Below are 18987 nucleotides of genomic sequence, written 5' to 3'. Positions count from 1 at the left end.
TCATTTACTCTGCTCACTCTGCAGGGGTGTATCTACTGTATGCGGGTTTGGCGTGTGTGCGTGCAGATGTGCATGTACGCAAATTGTGCATGCATGCATGCAGAAAGAGGGCTGGATAAAATAATCTCAACCTCAGTCAGACTTTGCTGACATTGCTAGAAAGTCAAGTCAGATTAGGTTGAACACTCATTAGCAGCATTTGTCACTATAATAAGCTCTTTGATTCTTTGGGCCTGTCTGAGGTTTCAAAGCAGGAAGAGCTCCAACAAGGCCAAATTGTCTGTGCCAAGGCTGAAAAGTAAAAAAAACAAAACTATATTAGATGCACAATTTTTCATAGATCTGTAGCTGATATTTTGGCAGATGTTTGTAAAATCGCACATAAAATTAACAATATGATGTTTTGTGGAATTAATTCCAGTAAAACCAAACCTTTATTTACATATTTTTAGTTTTTCATTGGAAATCATTCATTTGGATAACAGAATATGCTCATCCCATGATGACATGAAGGCCGTAAATATAAATGCATGCTTTATCAGCCAGCTATGACTCCAGCAATGACATTACAGAAATTTAGTCGAGCTTGAGTTATGTTTGAAGCTGATCTCCATTTCTGCAGTGATTAAATAAATGTCTTTTCATTTGTCATTTTTGGACTCCGGAGCAGTTTTATAAACATCTATAATCCAGAAATCAACAGCAGGAGATCAACCATCTGGTGTGATCGCACCACCACTTCTCCGAACAGATTTTTGATGTTTTTTTTGTGCTCTATCGATCCTCACAGGAGAAAACTAAAAGCTAAAATCTCCATGCCGCTGTCTTTAATTATAGCTTAATTTTCTGCTGCAGCAGGATGACGTGTGTCTTCAAGAAATACTGAGCGCGGAGGCCCCGTCTGTCAGCACACTGAGAGTTGGGACGCGGCGGTATCAGGTGAATGACTGTGTTATTCAAACTCTTGCTGCAGCGTTGCAGTCGGCCTGTGTGTGTTTTAACAGGTGCACAGTTGCACAGAAGTGAACAGTGATGTAAAGAGTGATGCTCAGATTTGGCATTAAGTCGATGGTGAAGACAGTGAGACAGCAGGCTCATCAATCTTATGCTGAACTGGAGTGTGGAGGGACTGATGTTGATCATGGCACTGTGCCTGCACTAAAAGCCTATACACATGTGACTGTATGTAACAAAGCATCAGTAGGTAGATTTCATATGAGTTAATGAAAAGGATGTGTGTCTCATGTCAGTTTAGTTTAGGTGTTTTTCCTCTTTTTTACCTGGGAGTATCCCTAGTGGACCCTGAGTATTTAAAATGATAAAATAATCATAATTTTCATTGACTTGAAAAAGTGCCGCATGCACATTTAATGAGGTTACGTTACAAAGCAAGAGACACAAAAAAGGACAGAAGTGAATCATATCTGTGCGTGTATTGACTTAGTAGAAAATTAAGAGAAATATTGATCTACAGGAGTTTATATTTGAAAACAATACAGCATCTCTTAAATTCTTATCACCTGGTGACTGAATTCTGTTTTTTTTCCCATATAAATAAAGACATTCCCATCATTCACCATAAACTGATGCAGAAAAGGCACAAACTGGTGCATGAACGTTCACCAGAAAGCAGGAAATTAGGTGTTTAATGCTCAAAAGTTTCCTTCCCCAGCGTTTAACGTGTCCCTCCCAATGTTCAAACAAAACCCACGCCCATGTGTCCATGCTGTGGTTTTTCTGAGATTTTACTGTCATTCTTCACTCAAACGGGAGTTTTCATTTGAGGAGACAATACGAGCCAATCTAAATCAGGGGCTTTGAGACTGAGACCCTGCTGTTGAGTCAGGTCTGTGTGCAGCAGCCGACTGTATGTGACTCAGCCAGGTCCACACACCGTAAATCATTTTAAGTTCTTTCAGCTTAGAGATGGAAGGTCCCTTGCTGCCTTCAAAAATGTGGGATAGCTGCAGTTAGTTCAAAGTGTTTGTATCATTTTTGAAAGTGTAAAAGTAGCTGAGTTAATTTAATTGAACCTAAGAAAATAGTTCAATGAGCTTAAGAGATTAAGTTGAATCAACAAGTCAAGTAGACACAAAGTTTTCAGCTTTGAAGCTATTTTTAAGTCAACACAAAGACAATCTGTAGAGCTGTTTCTGGTTAAAGTGAGATAAATTACAAGTCTGCAAGTGTAGGGACGAAGTTCAATGCTAGCATTTGTCATGGTTAGGATTATTTATTTATAAAAAGAAACAATCATAGTTTAGTTTAAACCTGTTTTTAGGACATATTGTAAGTTTTCACCGCTTCTTTTTTCTCAAACTACAAAGAGCAAGAGTCTGTGGGGAGTTTCACTGTCTAACAATGCATCCTGCTGAATCTGCTTATACATGGGCTTTTTTTCCCTTATAAACTGAATTTAGTGAGTTGAGTGAACTCTCAGCTGTTCATTCAAAAACTTGTGATTCTAAGTTCTGAAGTGGTTTGAAAATAACAATTTGGCATTCAAGTCCAATTAAATAGAAACTATCAAAACTCATTTACATGAAATGAACCACCAAAGATGATCTGACTACACTGCTTCATGATGTTTTGTAATGGACAACACAGCCGCTCTGCTTTTATCAGCCACACTTCTCTGTCTTCTCTCTGTTCATGCATAACTGCATCTGCTGTTGGAGAACCTGTCACGGTTCTCAATAATCAAAGTGCAGACCAATTACAGAGACGGTGTTGTGATACTCTGCAAGAACCTTATATGTTAAAGAAAACCTTAACGCAAAGGCATTGTGGCTGCTGGCCACATTTGAAGGCCGGGTAAAGCAATGCTGAGTCATAATAATCATGCAAATGTTTATGGCAGCACCCACGTTGTTTAATTTATGTTCTCAACCAAACCCACTCCATGTATCCTTGAGGAATTTCCTCTGTAACAGACATTTTGTTGGAGATTTTATTGTTTACTTCCATGTGGTTTAGGGAGAAAATGACCCACATACTCCTGTATGAGCATCTTTGTGTATATAAATGAAATGCAAACAAAGAAAGTTGCTCTATAGCATAACCTGTGATCACAAACACCACAGTGCTCTTTTAAAATGGAACATGTAGCGTTGTTGGTTTCAGTGACATACAGTAGTCAGTGATAGCATTAATGGCAGATACTTAATTCAGTTTCTGAAATCATTCAAAAATCCCGTCATAAGCCATTATTTCACAGAATTTCTTCAGTTAGAAATAGCACTAAGAGTTCTTCCCGAAACTGCAACACTCTGAGGAGTTTTTACACAACAGTTTATGTTTCTACAGATGGTTTATATCGGCAGTCAAGCATATTTACGATGAGAAGATGATGAGAGGATGTTCTCATAGATTCCTCTGCCTCTGCGCCATTTAAAGTAAGTGGTGAAACGGTGGTTTTTAGCTATTTCAGTATGTTACATCTAACATTTTTCACCCTGACGAACCTCTGAGCTGGGTCAAATACCTCCACAGTAATACGATCCAGGCTTATGAAGGCAAAATGGAGATTAGGGTGTTATATGAGAGGTCCCGAAGGAAACTGACAAATCAAATGATTTGTTATGGTGGAGGAAGTTGACAATGCTCTCTGAAAGGAGCTGAATCATGAGGAAAATTGAAACAATAGTGAAGAAAGATTTGGCCATTTCTTACCACACATGTCTGCTGCTCTCAGTTCATTTATAGCCCTGCATAGTGAGGCAGGTTTATGGTTTGCTATTGAAGCAGAATATCGTCCTAGAGGGAGTTGGAAGGGCTACAGTCTGGCAGTTGTGTCTTGGCTCTGGACGGACGAGTGCAGTCGCTATCACACAGTCATTGTGCTCAGCTCGAACATTTGTTTTTGGTTGTCATGGATCCTTCTGCACGGTCGTAGAGCGGACTCAATTGTTTTTATTGTTTACACGGTGGTTAAGGAAAAGTATAGGTTCCTGAAACCTTTTTCTTAACAAATCTTGCTCTCATGTGTACTCACACAGAAATCATACCACAGGAGGGATATTACACTTGGCTGATGCAGCAACAGGTCTCTGAGCCGTAAGAACCGAGCGTTCAGACCAACCTTGGACAAATAAACTGCGGGCCGGACTGGACGTGTCCTTCAAACACTGAAGGCAAAGCATTTAGTCACCCGGCACTGAGTGTGTACAGCAGAAGACATGGGGCAGGATGTTTGGCTGAAGCCTTGTGGATTGGCCTGCGCTTTGCTTGGCTGCAGCTGTGGGCAGAGAGCTGGAGCGCATGTCAACTTCTGTATGGTAACGAACAGGGTCAGAGTAAAGGGTCTGCTGGCCAGGAATTCAGCAGCATGTTTTTGCAGAGAGCAACAGTGTGTAAACGCCACTTCTCCACTGCAGTTGGTCAATTCAACAGCTTTGTTCTGTTTAGTCTTTGCAGCCTATTGTTTGGATCTTTTTGATTCTCCACAAGTTTCTTTGTGTAACATCTCATATCCCATTTTGTTTGGGTCCTATTCAGTGTTGGACAGTGATGCAGCCAGTTCGTGACTTTTTCAGTAACAAATCAGGGATTGTAGTTTGATATTCAGTAATTATATTACACTAACTAATCCCTGTCATACTGCAGTACCTAAATATTTTACTTAATGTCGACTTGTTTCCTGTCTTAACAGGAGCTGGTGAGTGTAGCGGAGCAGTTTGGAGAAGAAAACATGAGGACCAGCATGTAAGAGAAGTGAACAGCTGTGGACAGTCAGCAACAAACATATTACAGCCACCTGAGGCTCAGCCAATACACATCAATATCAGTTTTTCAGTTCAGTATTTTCTGAATATTTCCACCACTATTTTCCTTTTTTTTTTTTATCCACCAAACTCCATTGCCAAAAACAGTAATTTTATCTTCACAGAGCAAGGGAGTTTCTGGTTTGTAATTGTGTGACTTTGGTGTTTTGACATGTTAGTTTGGATCTGAACTGACACATTAAAATGCGAAATTCACACAATGAAACAAACTACAGTAACTGATCAAGGCAACACTGGACCAGTGTTACCAGTGTTGTGTGAGGTAATACTACTGTTTCCGTCAATGGAGTCTGGCGGCTTTGAAAAGTGATAAAACTCCTTCAGGCTGGGCTGTCTGACAGCAAGGTAAAGTGATGAAAATATTCAAAATCCAGCATACACTTAAAACTTACAATGATTTCTATCAGCTGGACCTTATGTGTCTAAAGTCTATTTTGCTGCTGACCCATTTACAGCCGTTCTCTGCTTAGCTTGAATGCTGATCCTCCTGTTTGCCTCTCCACCGAACAACCGTCCATCCAGATCCTGCTAAGACAGCAAAGAAGTCGACTATAACTAAAATGTTTAAGTAATGCAATATAAAGGCTTCAATTAAAATGAGGAATTGCAGTCTGGTGACAAGGTGAAGTGGTAAAAATAACTAAATATATGTAAATTGTCTGCACTTATGTGACACCTTTTGACCTTAGCTTGATTTTACAAATTACTTTCTATGTGTTCCGCATTCACACGCTAATACGAAGTGCTTGTATATCATCTGGGGCAACTTGGGTTTTAATGTCTTGTCCTTCAGTGTGAGACCAGAGAGATATTTACAGGGACCACCCTATAAATGTCTAGTGTACACATACAAATGATACTGATTATTTACTAGACTGGCTTATTTTTGGATGGCTAAAATACGTCCCTGCACCCTGTCCACAATAGTTTTTTTGCTTATCCTCTGTGCTGGTCCTCTTGTCTGCCTCAAACTCCAACTACTCTCTACCGTGTTTACTGCACTGACTGTAGACCTCGCATAACCCTGCCTCAAAGGAAGCAAACTATCCCTTTAGCAGCAGAGATGTCAGGACGCAGCCACATTGCCAGAAAAGAAAAGACACAAAAGCACACAAAAGGGAGTGGTAAAAAAAAGAATCCAAGCCAGATGATAAATGCAAATCCAAACACACAAACCACACTGGAGCAGCAATTAGTCTATTAATTAATCCTCAGCAACTATTTACCAAATAGACTGAAAAACAGTTTCTACCCCACAGCAATAACTACCCTCAATGCCTTAAGGAATGTCATGTCTGATTGAGTATTTATTTATTTATTGTTTTTCTATTTATTAACTTGTGTTGTCTTTTTTAATGATGCGCTGACTGTCTGGCACTTTTAAATTTCGTTGTACTGGCTACAGTGACAATAAAGGACTATTCTATTCTATTCTGTAAAATTATTTTTCCCAGGCTCTCCTTTGTAAACAAAAACTGGCTTAGTTCAACTGTACTCACCTCCAGCTGAATTAGTTCAGACTGTCTGCGTGCACACAAGTGTTGGCCTGTTAACCTGTCGACACCCTTTTAGCCAGACTGCTCATGTTCCCGTTGGATGTCATTGTAGAGAAGCCTACAAACTAAGATCCAAATTTTAATGCAGTGGAGTTATCCTTTTAAAGCACATTGATGGCGTTTGTCTATTTCAGTCACAGAAGGTTATAAAGTGCAAACTGTTCTACAGCTTAGCGCAGCATTCGTGATATTTAAAGCTTAGTAGTCAGCCGCAGTAATTTAAGTTAATATGTCATGTGTGGGGAGGTCTAATCCTGGTCTTGGGTGTTTTTAGAGCTATTGTTTGTTGGCCTCTTGTGGCAGCGTGTCGGCTTAGAGGAGTTTAATTACTGCTGTGTGTCAGCAGCGTTTTATATGGAGAGGTCACAGACAAGACGGTCCCCTCCCTGCCACACCAAAGCAGCAGCAGCAGAGTGTGTGGTTTCATCCTGGTCTGCAGCTATGCAGGCCTGTTTTCCACCGTTTCCTTGGTGACCACAGAGGAGACGGAGGCTGAGACTGGACGGGGGAGAGAGGTTGCGCATCACTGAATAAGATGCCAGCCGAGTTCACTGAAAGGGAGAGTGTCGCCAAGGCAAAGTTTACAAAGCAGCTTTTATTTGGGTCGACAAGGATCACGAGGGAGGAGCCGGCTTTCGTTGGGTTTTCTGTGTTATTGTGTCTCTCTTAATAAAATGGAGGGTGTGAGCTGATTGTCAGCCTCTGCCGCATGCTTTTATTAGACATCTGGCTGCTTCAAGTCGAGGAACGCTTCAAGACTGCTGGGTGGATTTGCAGCGCTGCCTGTCCCGACCGCACACTATCTGAAATCAGCACGCTGCAGTTTGACAGATGTACCCACCACTAATTTTAGCCACTTTACACAGACCGCAGCATTGTTTGCTTTCGTGGCACACGGAAATTGTTTCCATTTTGATAGAAGCTGATGGGTTTTCTTTATTTATACCAGTCGGGCTGCAAAAAGTTGCAGTTACTCATTTTTAAATTCACTTAATTTGGAGGGTTTTTTTTATTTTCTCAACTGGCTCACACTTTGAACACAAACCGCTTCTCCTGCTGTTGTGGACTTTCAGGCATTATCTTGCGCTGAGACTGCAAACAGTCACTCCAGTTATTGATAAAAGGAGAGAAACACCACACTGCTGCCCCCCAAAACAAGAACTTAACAAACAGCGGAGGCAAGTCTGCTCTGCTCAGTAATTAGAGGCAAAGGCGATGAGTGAAATAAAGCTCAATTTTCCTGTAATTAACATCCACAAGCGCCTCGCAGGTATTCTCGACAGTCTGGTCTGAGCCTCTGTGGGGCAGATAGCTGTCGGTTTCTCAGGATGAGGCCTTCTGGAAAATACAATAAGCAAGAAGCTTGACGAGAGGGAGGGATGGGAGGTAATGCTGCATCCTGTGCCTGAGAGCTTTACTTCACAGCTGTCGGGGACCAGTGCGACCAGTCCCCTCTCCCAGAGTGCTAATGGGAGCACATGTCTGCAGGCTAGACAAACCCCTCTGTCAGCAGTCAGACCATTGAGCCTGGCATTGGTCTGTAATTACACACCACCGCCTGCTGGGGAGGGGGGCAGGAGGGGCATCCAGACCGAGATGCAGATGCTGTCACTGGCATCAGCATCACTGCAGGCTGGAAAAACAGAGAGAGTGAGACAGATAAAGGGGGAGTGAGTGAGCGAGAGGGAAGGTGAGGTGAAGGCAGCCCGGTGTGGGACAGAGAGTGGGAGGCGAGGCGGGAGACCCTCCTCCTTCCTGTGAAGATTAGAGGCTGTGTGTGCAAGCACATCTGGATGGGCTGGAAGAGCTGAAAGGACTGGTGTGAGAATTGGCACGAGCAAAGTAGAACTGAAGAGCATTAGTGAAGAAAAACTGCTGGTGACAGTCAACCGGCCTCTGCAGCGTTTATCTGTGTTTGTGCAGGATGCAGGATGCAATTATAGAAATATCTGCACACATATGCTTCAAAAAAGTAACACAATGAACACCGAGTGACCCAAAATACAGCAGTGGCTTCTCTAGTTAAATAAACATGCTTCAGTCCATATTTTACTGTAAGGAAAGAGTTTTAACCTTTAAAAATTTGAAAAATTACATGAAAATACTTTCTAAAGTAAAATTTATGTAATTTATTATACATATTACAACATTTTTCCATTATCAGCATGACAGTTATGTATTTTTTTAGCAAAAACTGCGGTTAAAACTTTCATCAATATTAAAAGCATATGTTCATTATTAGAACAAAAATATTGACCAGTAACAAACTGTATTTTTTTTACATGTAATAAATGCAGAAATTGCATTGTTACTTGTTGTAAATATTGCAGCATGTTTCTATTACCAGTAACAATATGCACATTTAACTAGGAAAAACTGTTTTCTTTTAGAGAATAAAATGCAAAAATTACAGTATTTTTATACATATTGCAGCATTTTTCCATTAGAAACTGTGCAGAAGTCGGGAAATTTATTTTTTCAAAAAACACACTTTTCTCCTGATTAACCCAGTTACAGTGATTCAGTGTTATAAAAACTGCATCAAACTGTTTTAGAATTTACAGATTTTTACCGTTATGGTTTGACAGTTTTTCACCGTAAAATGTACAAACATTTTTTTGCAGTGTGCTCTTATGACAGAAACAAATCAATACGTTTTACTGCACAACTGTATAAAATAACGATATGATGAGGCTCCATTAGTCACAGTGGGGGAATTTGCAAATAAGATTGTCATTGTCCTTCATACATTTCAAGTTGTTTACAGCATAAACTACGTAGCCTTGCGCATTCTCAGACAAATAGGTTGCAAATTCCTGCACTGTTAATACTCTTTACTGCTTTTATAAAACCTTCAATTTGTTACACTTGCTTCTCATTTGTCTTGTAAAACTTGTCTTTTCCTGTCTTCTTATTCCTCTTTAAATGTTTTCCACTCTCTGTGCGCTTGTTCTGCATAAAAACACCATATCAAAGTTGTCGTATGTGAAAACCTACTTGGCAATAAATCTGTTTCAGATTTTTTTTTTTTAAATACATGATACCATTTAAGCTAGTTAAACAACTAACTGTAAAGGGCAAAAGTATGATACATGTAGTATATAATGCAATATTCTTGCTCAGTCAAGAGTTAAATTCCTCCTAAGTACATTTAATCTATAAAAACTTACCAGAAGGAAACATAACAGTAAAGCATAAGCAGTAAAAACTGCTTAAAGCAGTACAAGTACATAAATCATCTCTTCAGTTGATGTAAGCAGACTAAATGTAATTAGTTATTTTGAGTGTCGGCAGTCGGTTCAGCTCTGCGGAGGGTGGGATTCGTGTATTTGTTTGCTGCCCCCACACTGCTGTGGCTGAAGTGTCTGTGCTGATTGATGAGGTGAGATGTGTGTGCTGGAGGTGAGAACCTCTCTGACCCTGCACACTCTCACTTCAGGGTCCTGGGGACTGTAGCGTGGTTTCATTTGCAGCAGGTCTTTGCAACACCTCACCTAAACTTGTAAAAAAAAAAAAAAAAACAGCAGATGTAGACTGGCTGCCTCAGTGCACTTGTTTTCAAGTCAAACAGTGTGAAAGTGAGGATTCGGTAAGCTCACCTTCTCCTCTGGGATCAATTACCTGCCAGTTGTTATTGCAGCGCCGCACTTCCTTCTCACCTGTAATTACAGTTGAACCTGTCCGATGTGTGGGCTGCTCCGCTCTGCAGAGGTGGACAGGCCGAGTGGAAATTCCAAAGTAAGGAAATGATGAAGTGTGTCCCGCCCTTTAAGCCAATCACCTAATAAAAGAAACCTGCGACCCTGGGAAAGCACAGTAAACGCCGGAGTTCAGACGCAGGTTTGCCCTGGTCAGACGGAGAGCTGTCGGCTGTCTGGGAGGTAGAAGCTGCTGGTGGGTCTGATTTAATCCACCTTGTTACCAGCTGACAGTGATTTGAGACAGCCATCAAAGAAATGCAGAAGACAGGGGTGCTCAATTCATCTTATTTCTGTCAATACCCATTAAAATTCCTCAGTACTGATCCCATACCAGTGCTGTCATTTCCCTGATTTAAATTCTGTAAACTTATAAACTCAGTGGAATCATGTTGAAGTACGGTGGTTTCTGTGGTACTGTAGCAACCCACCGTGACTAAATGAATGTAACTAAAGGGAAAATACTGAATTCAATAAAGACACAGACAAAGAAACTGTATCTAGTTTGGATCTAGCACATTATGCCTGATGCCTCATCTGTGTGATCTGGTTGGCCTCCGTCCTGTTGGAGAGGACTCATTTTAAGATCGGTTTTATGTCTGTAATGCGCTTTACTCAAAGAAAAAACTGCTGGCAAAAGTTGAAAAATAAATATAGTTTGTGTTGAGCTCTTCTGCGGATGAACTGACAGCATGAAGTTAAGTCTTGGTTGGGTTCTGGTGGCTGCCACGTAATAGCTGAAGCAAATAAATGACCTGATTTTCATACAATAAAGTCTTACTTGCCGTCTTAATGGACTGAATACACTAAAAGCTCCTGTATGAACCAGTCAGGAGATGTATTGTACATCACCTGCATCAAACCACTAAGGATGGACAGTGACAGTTTAAATTAATTTAGGTATGGTATAGCCAGGTTAAAGCAAACTTACATTACTTGTGTCCCTTTATTGTTCCTTGTGCAGAAGTAATTTTTAGAGAATAGAATTAGTATTGGAGGAGAAAAAAGAGAGATAAGAGCAGAACAGCACAACAACAGGATCACATGACCTCAATTTGTCTCTTTGGATTCAAAATAGACAAAAGAAACTGCTCGGTCAGCAAACATCTGTTCTAAGTAGCTGCCTTGTTCAGCTTGGCTTCTTTCTAGCAGTACAGTAGGCGGACCATGTGTTTATGTGAAGGCAGCAGCAGCAGCAGTTATCAGTCCGTCCGGTGCAGAGACAGAGACAAACGCTTCGCCTGGCTGCCTGTCAGCACCTGGTCACTAATGATGCTGCAGCGCTGAGCTCAGCTAATTGACCAGACAGAGATGGATCAGGACCTTCTGCTCTGCTGTGTCTGCTTGCTGCTGTTGGCGTGCGTGTTCGTGTGTTTTGATGTTTTCGTTCTCAGCTGCTGCCAGACCACGTACTGTATCTCCCCTCAAACTTTGAGATAACAGCTTCTGAAAACAGAAGCTTTTCTAGCCTATTCGAGCGTGTCTTCATATATTCAGTCAGCCTCAGCTGCAGACAGAACAACAAATGTTCAACTCGTACATTCATAAAGCTCGTCAAGTCTGTCTGCCTGTCTGCAGAATCTTTCTGCAGAAGCGGAGAACAAATAAGCCTCAGTAGGTGATGAGCTTTGAGGATCTGGCAGTCAGAGGAGCTGAGTGTGAGCTGTGTGTTTAAGGGCTCCGGCTGGCAGGACTAACTGGGCTCTTAACATTGGGTTTATTTTCACAGAGAGAGTATCACTGCAACGGATGACCTTGGCACATTAATAATACAGCCTGTGTGTGTGTGTGTTTGTCACACAGGCAGTTTCCCACTCACACGGACAAAAACTCGGCATGTGCACACACACCTTAGATTGCATTGAGCGGTGCAGCTGGAGTTCTGGTCGCAGTGTGTTTGGCTCTAACTCTGGTGATACCCGCAGAGTTTCAAGTGGGTTTTTTAAGGCCAAGCATAATAACTTTGCAATAAAGCTGCCATAGCAGAAACTATATTGATATAGCAGTAAAAGTAGGTTGTTAATGCTTTTGGTGGAATCCAAATTGCAAAAGTTGCATCGTCTGGAGAGCAGTAAGTTCAGATTGAGGGCTTCCCCCTTTGGCTCTGTTCACACTTGGCATAAGAAAACAGTCTGTTACTAACTCTCCTCCTGTCTGCTTCACACTTTCTGAACTATTTTGCCGATTTTATCCAATTTGCACAAAGTAAATGTGTATTCTATCAGCAAAGTCAAACGTGACGGCTCTGTGCACATTTATCTCTACATGTGAACCACAGTTTGTCTCTGCTGGATCTGGACTGGACATGAGGTGCAAATAACGATTTACTCACTTTCAATGTTGTTCCTTTATTGCATCTTGTGGCGGAAACCAGAGAAAACACAGCAGAGAAAGCTGAGGCTAAGGCTCACACAGCTACATGTGTGGTTTGGCAGACCTATTGCCCAGATTTCAGCAAACGGTTTCATTGGTCTGTCTAACCTTAGCCCCCGCCGACGTGCTTGGAAACAGTGTGTTTAGTGTCTCCCTTCGACTTTTGGAGGGCCTCAGAGTTCCGTAATAAACTTCAAACTAGATCAAATCGGCCTCAAAATCCAATTTGCTTTTCAGAGGTGTCTCATCAGAGCCCTCACACCTTTTCCTGCTGCTACAGAATATCTTTACCATCATGCACGTGAGCTCAAACAGTCCCTGAAGTCATCCTTCATAACTGCGTAAATATAGGCTCATTATGAAATAGGAAAAGATAAACTTCGTACTGTGACCCCTGCTTCTATCTTCCTCTTTTCCTTTGGGATTAATGCACCAGCAGGAGCAAAGATGATCTAGACAGTGTTTGTAAACATAATATTGAACTGTGTGTGAGTGTGAGAGCAAAAAGTGAGACGAGAGGCGGCTGATGTCAGCACAACCTCTGGCCCGCTGAACTCTCGGCGGGAGTATTTCTCTAATCAAGAGCTCTGACTCAGCCACTGATTAGAGCCCAGCTCAACATTGGGGTAAAAAGGTCAAATACGTTCACACATTTCTTTGACCCCCCCACTGGGGCAATTAGCCTACTGAGATCAAAGAGCGGATACAATGAACCGCGTCCATCGGGGGGCAGTCATTAACTGTTATGATGTTATTGTTGGCCAACAGAGCGGTGGATCACACTTGAGGCGTCCCGGTCTGTGTGCACACACCACACTGCAGGTGATAGAGCCACTGGGGATGCAGAAGAAAAGATTTTAAACTTGTTCTTGCGAGACAGAAAGAAGGAAAGTGTGTACGAGGTGTGTGTGGGAGGCAACGGTTCTTGTGCCAAAGCCAGCTTAGTGCTTCAAACAATAGCTGGAGTGTGGGTGAGGGGATCTTGGCGCTTGAATGTTCTTTGCTCTGGAGGGAGAAGAGGTGCTGGGAGGGGAGGAGCGAGGTTTCTTATCCGGAGCTCCCCTTTCTAATTGAATGCAGCCATCTACACAAGCCGAGCTCCTCAGAAACGGCCTGCATGTACAGTGTGCACACATCCTCACCTCTCTTTGTGTCCCCCATGTGGAGTGAAGAGCAGATTCCGGTGTGTGATCCCCTCATCTCCGTCCAAAGTTTATATTGTTATTGAAACGTAGAAGAGTTTTCTACAATTTAGAGCTCCTGCCATAACATTTCAGTCTCAGGTCTTACATGGTTTAAATCCATCTACACTTGTAATCCTCTGAGAAAAACCCAGAACCCAAAACAGTGAAATCATGAGCACAGAGGTTGAGGAGGGGGAATTATTGGAGTGGTCTCAGTTTACCCTAAACCATGTGTTCTGTGTACTTTTCGTCCTCGCCCATTGCCCTCTCTCTCTTCTCTCTTTGGGTAATCACTCAATCCATTATGCATTCGCGTCTTAAGTTCCAAAACGTTTATTTTTCTTCGTGACAATAAGCTCTCCATTTTCCTTTTCTGGGTCTGCAGTGGTCAGGCACAGATTATGACATCTGATGTTACAGTAAGTGAAGCCGTTTCAGAAGAATACTGTTCGCCTGCCTGGCCTCGGCGCTGCAGGTGCTATTTGTGGCTTCTTTTAATGTAGCACTTGGCGTTGACTGTGCCCGCTGACCACTGAATGGAAAGACCTGCTTCCCGGTGGCTAATGAGGTGCTGAACCCAACCTCTTGTTTGTATCAGGAGCACCTGGACCAACCAGAGCCAGACCAGGTCAAGACAATGGAGTCAGTCTAGCGTTTCCACAAAGGTCTGCCCATTCAAAACATCCAGAACTCTGGGACACAAACTCCCACACTTCATGAAATGAAGGCAAGACAAAATGCGAGCTGAGACTGCCCATTCTCTTTGCACAAGGAAACTATTGTTTGTCTTTACACGCCCTCTCTCCGCGGCCTTGTGATTTTTATACTTCATAAAGAAACAAGGCAAAAGGAACGGGCTGGAGTTAAGTTGGCAAAGATGTAGCGTGCAAACTGTTTGTGTCTTGGAAATGTAACACAAACAAAAGCTGCAACTGTCACTGGTCATTTCTGATTCTGTCGTATCTACACACTGGAAATGTTCTTCCTGCTCCGTCTGGATAATGGTAAGAAGCTCACCTGCAGGATAGACAAAGCACAGGGGAGATTTCTGGTTTCTTTCACAGAGAAGCATGATTGATGAACATGAACACTGATGGAACTTAATCGGTTCTGTCACTTCAACATGAGTCAGACTGTTAATGAGTATAAAGAGAAACAGGCACTTTTCTTGTCTGCTTTTTTTTTTGAAGCAGATGATCCTTGGTGTTTTTGCTTCAAGGAGAATTTCATGAGTCAATTCATCATTCAGCTCTAACATCCTTAGCTTATTGTGAAACACATTTGAAACCATTTCTATTCAACTTTGCAACTTTTCCATATTGCATATGGAAGGAAATAGAAATTTCTCAATACAAATTTTACATTTTCAAGCTCCAGAAGTTACAGACCTGACTTGTCCCCTGAATTTTTATTCTGTTACAGATTCAGGGAACCAGCTTGTAGCTCAAGAGGCAGTGAGGAAACCATCCACACTACGCCGGCCGCCTGCTCGCACAGGAGAGTCCATCTCCAGTAAGAACTGTTAACATGTTACTGCTTTCACAAGACAACGCAATGGGTTTGTGACATGTTTAAATGTCTGATTCCTGACATAAAGAAAGCCATTTTTTGTTTTTTAGATTGTCTCAACTGCAGTCGAATCACAGCTTTGAGTGACAGGCTGAACTCACTAGAGGCAAAGGTGAAGACTCAGTCTCAGTATTTATAAACCTAATAAATATGACAGCTTTATAATAAACAAGCATGTTTTTTAACTACCTGCATTTGTTCTATGTGTTTTTATACCAGGTCCAGGTACTCACAGCACCGGCCTCCTCATCACATCGCCACCTTCAGAGCAAAGGAGGAACTGTTCCTGAGACCTCCTTACTGATGGGGGCCGTGCCCGCTCAGGGGGCTCCTGGTGAGCAGGGACCTGCAGGTCGGTAGTTCACGCTGTCACACGCAAATACATTTTAAGTTAAAAAAAATCATATTTCCATTAAGTGGAGTTCAGGGTTTTGTGTTTGGATAATTGAGTCAGAAATCACTTCTTGCTGCTTTTTTCTGCTCAATACCTGCTCACCTCTGCTCGTATCCTATTTCTTTCACTGCACAAACACACACACACACACACACATACACACACTCATTTCCTTTAACAAAAGCGAGAGCCCAGTTGTCTGTGCTGCTCACTTTCAGCGCTCTGCGGCTGTGTAGAAGTCCTCTCCTTTCCTGGAGTCGAGCCCAGCGCTGGCTGTAGCTAAAAACACAGTTTACTGACCCTGCTACACTGTCAGAAGAAGGAGGGGAAAAAGTGCATCAGCTTTATTAAAATACCCCATTTGAGCTGTAGTGTGAAGGAATTTTATGTGTTTATATGATCTGAAATCATTAGTGTGATGGCGTGAGTTTTCATTTATATAAAATGACACAATCCCAGTGAAAAAGGAGTGTAGTGTGGTTTACTGCTGTGTCCAGAATCACACCCAAATGCACTCATTCTCTGCAAACACATGGATATTTTTACATCTATAAAAACACCGCACTGAGGGATTGTTTTGTTCCATTCTGAATTTTTTGAGGGAGCTATATAGTACATACAGTTCACATTCACAATTTAAACACTGAAACAGCAGAGGGTAAATATAGAGCTAAACATAGCGCACTATATACAGAGTGACTTTTATACTACTACTTGGTGGCGCCATATGCTGAAATTTTCATGTCTAACAGTGCAGCTCCACTTCAGATTCAATCATTCTGCCCAGAGGATAAACCTTTTCTATTTTGGTCACTCTGTGAACTTTTCCTCTAGTCCCACCGTCAGGCCAAAGTGCATCTTTACATGCAAGATACATGTCCTAAGAAAATGAGCAAATAATTATGAAATTTGCAGAGCATAGTTGTGATTCAGTCTTTCTTTACTCTCTCGACTGTGTTTTTTTTCTCCCAGTACCGCTGCATATTAAGGCTCAAATAATAGTGTAAAGTCTGTTCTGGTCTGCAGTGTAAACTCTTCCTTCGAGAGGCTACTCTACTCTAGTGGGGCTTTAGTCTAATAAGTCCTTAACCGATTCTGATTCAAGTGACTACTCATGAGGTAATTTAGCAAACATTACACAGTTCCCTGGAGTTGGTGGAGTTCCACTTTAACTAAGAGAGCATGTCTTAATGTCACTGTAGCCAGAGTCCTGCCATGAACCTACAACCAAAGCCTAAGTAACAGCAGCTTAGGGTGGAAATCTTTCAACCAGACGTCAATTTCAGAAATCCATTCTCATGCTCAAAATTAATTGCTCCTTTAAAGTAAAAAAAAGCAAATATTTAGTACTTTGGCCCTCATGTTGCTCTATTACTGGGGCAGAACTGCACCTTGAGCCTCAGTGGATTTTATACAACCTCTTCTCCAGGTGGCATGAGCTCAAAATATTTTTTGTTTTCAGTGCAAAACCTCTCAATTAAGCCACCTTTCTGATTTCATTTCAGGCCCTCAGGGTGAGAAGGGGAGAGATGGGCTTCCTGGCAGAGATGGTAAATTGTAACCATAGTTGCCTCTCAGTTGATGTGAAACCAGTGAAGATGTAAACCAGTTAAGGCTCCATGATTACTCGTGTCTGTTTCCTCCTCTTAGGGAAGCCGGGCTCTCGAGGGCTGCCAGGTCCCAGTGGGCCCCGGGGGGAGGCCGGGACGAGGGGCCCATCTGGAAGCCCTGGATCGAAAGGATCTACAGGACCAGCAGGTAAGAGAGGACCGAAGGCGGAAATGCACTCGGCTCACTGTTAGCAGACAGCTAGGAAATGGGAGGAACAAACGAACTTTATCTTAGTAGACATTGGCACAGTTTGTGAATAAGCATGCTGTAAAGTTGGATGCATTCTGGGACAGTTGTTTACTTCTTTGTCTGCTTAACATTTTGTCTGTAGAATAGGACATTTGAATTCCACACTATTGAGCAAAGGCTTGTGGAAACAGCAGAAATCAATGAGATCTCCTGCAAAAAGGCTGACCTGTGATGTTCTGCTCTACAGTGTTTGTCTTTCTCTTTACTCTCTCGGTTGGCCCACAGACCCTCCAGTGGTAAATGATGAAGCATTCCAGCGGCCCTTGAGGCTTTCTGGTAACTTACTGGAATTTGGGCATTTTGTTGGTTGGCCGTTAAAATCATACGTTTCTAAAAGTACTGCTTCGGTGGGCAGCAGAAGTATTTGTTTGCAGACTCCATATAGACTCTCCAACATGTGCTGCTTGTTCATGGTCACCAGCCAGACCAGACACTGAATCATGAAGCTGTTCAGGGCTCGGTGGTTATGTACAAAATAATAAATGACCTGTTGGGAAAATCCTCAGGCAGCTGCAACTTGAATGATGAATAAAGTAAATGGTGGGATAAGTGTGTCACAACATCTGCTCCGGCTATAGGCTGTTATCCCTCCGGATCATGAAGGGAGCGCCTCTCCTCTCAGGCTAACACATGACCCCTGCTCTGTGCCTGCTGCTGGGCAAAGATGAGATTTAGAGCGAAACTTAAACTTAAAAAAACCCAAGCGCCATGTGACTTCAATCTGAAATGAACATGAGCTATACATACACAAATCCCAGGCCCTTATGATTTCCATATGCCTGTGGTGTTATTGTTTTTCTATCTCCATTACTTCATAAGTATCCAAAAGCAGTGCTGTGTTTTTCTTATTGTGCTGATTCTTTTTTTTCTTTCCATTTAAAGTGAAAGATAAACACAGGACTGGAATGTGTCCAGTGTCATGCAAAATGTAGACAAATAGGTTTTGGAGCCAGGCTCATGGGAAAGATGGGAGAAAAGTGAGTGATGTTGTATGTTATGATGTGTCCTGATAAGCTGTATGGCAAACGTTGAGTCATATTTTGTCGCAGCATCCCCTCAGCTGCTCAAGGGAGCCATTATTCTACAGGAAAAACCTAAACTGTTTCCCCTAATATGTCACATAGAATGGCCATTTCAACCACTGCAGATTGTAGCTTACAGTCCACATGGAGCAGCCAAAACACCGCCGGTTACACTGCAGTGTTTACCAAGAGAAAATGCCCTGCGGAGGTTACAAATCAGAGCTGCGTAAACTTTTCCTTGCAAGGACATAATTAGTGGACTGTCATCATCCGTTTCATCAGTACATATAGAGAAAGGTGGTGAGTTTGTGTCTGTCAGAGGCCCAGAGGTGGCGGTCAGCTGGCAGCATTACCTCAGGAGAATCCAAACAATGAGGTCAGATGTTGCGCTGGTGCTTTTTTCCACCTTCCAAATAATGACTAGGGGAGGAGGAGGGACACTCTCACTAATCGGCCCATATGGAGCAGCTACAGGCTGTTTCTGACACACACACACACACACACACACACACACACACACACACACACACACACACACACACACACA

The 18987-nt window shown here is 42.3% G+C and overlaps 1 protein-coding gene across 2 annotated transcripts in view; it reads left to right on the top strand.

Annotated features, from left to right (window-relative positions):
- emid1 (EMI domain containing 1) overlaps positions 1 to 18987 on the top strand; it is a 63702-nt gene that overhangs the window by 32369 nt on the left and 12346 nt on the right. For both annotated transcript variants that reach the window (XM_022198927.2, XM_022198917.2), the window contains exons 4-8: positions 15018 to 15107; positions 15215 to 15276; positions 15384 to 15516; positions 17064 to 17108; positions 17209 to 17316. In XM_022198927.2, coding sequence (XP_022054619.1) covers positions 15018 to 15107; positions 15215 to 15276; positions 15384 to 15516; positions 17064 to 17108; positions 17209 to 17316 — 438 coding nt within the window. The remainder of the gene's footprint in view (positions 1 to 15017; positions 15108 to 15214; positions 15277 to 15383; positions 15517 to 17063; positions 17109 to 17208; positions 17317 to 18987) is intronic.

The sequence above is a fragment of the Acanthochromis polyacanthus genome, chromosome 7 (assembly GCF_021347895.1).
Source record: "Acanthochromis polyacanthus isolate Apoly-LR-REF ecotype Palm Island chromosome 7, KAUST_Apoly_ChrSc, whole genome shotgun sequence".
Classification (NCBI taxonomy): Eukaryota; Metazoa; Chordata; class Actinopteri; family Pomacentridae; genus Acanthochromis; species Acanthochromis polyacanthus.
Note: the sequence above shows the minus strand (reverse complement) of the source record. Positions and strands in the feature narration are given on the sequence as shown.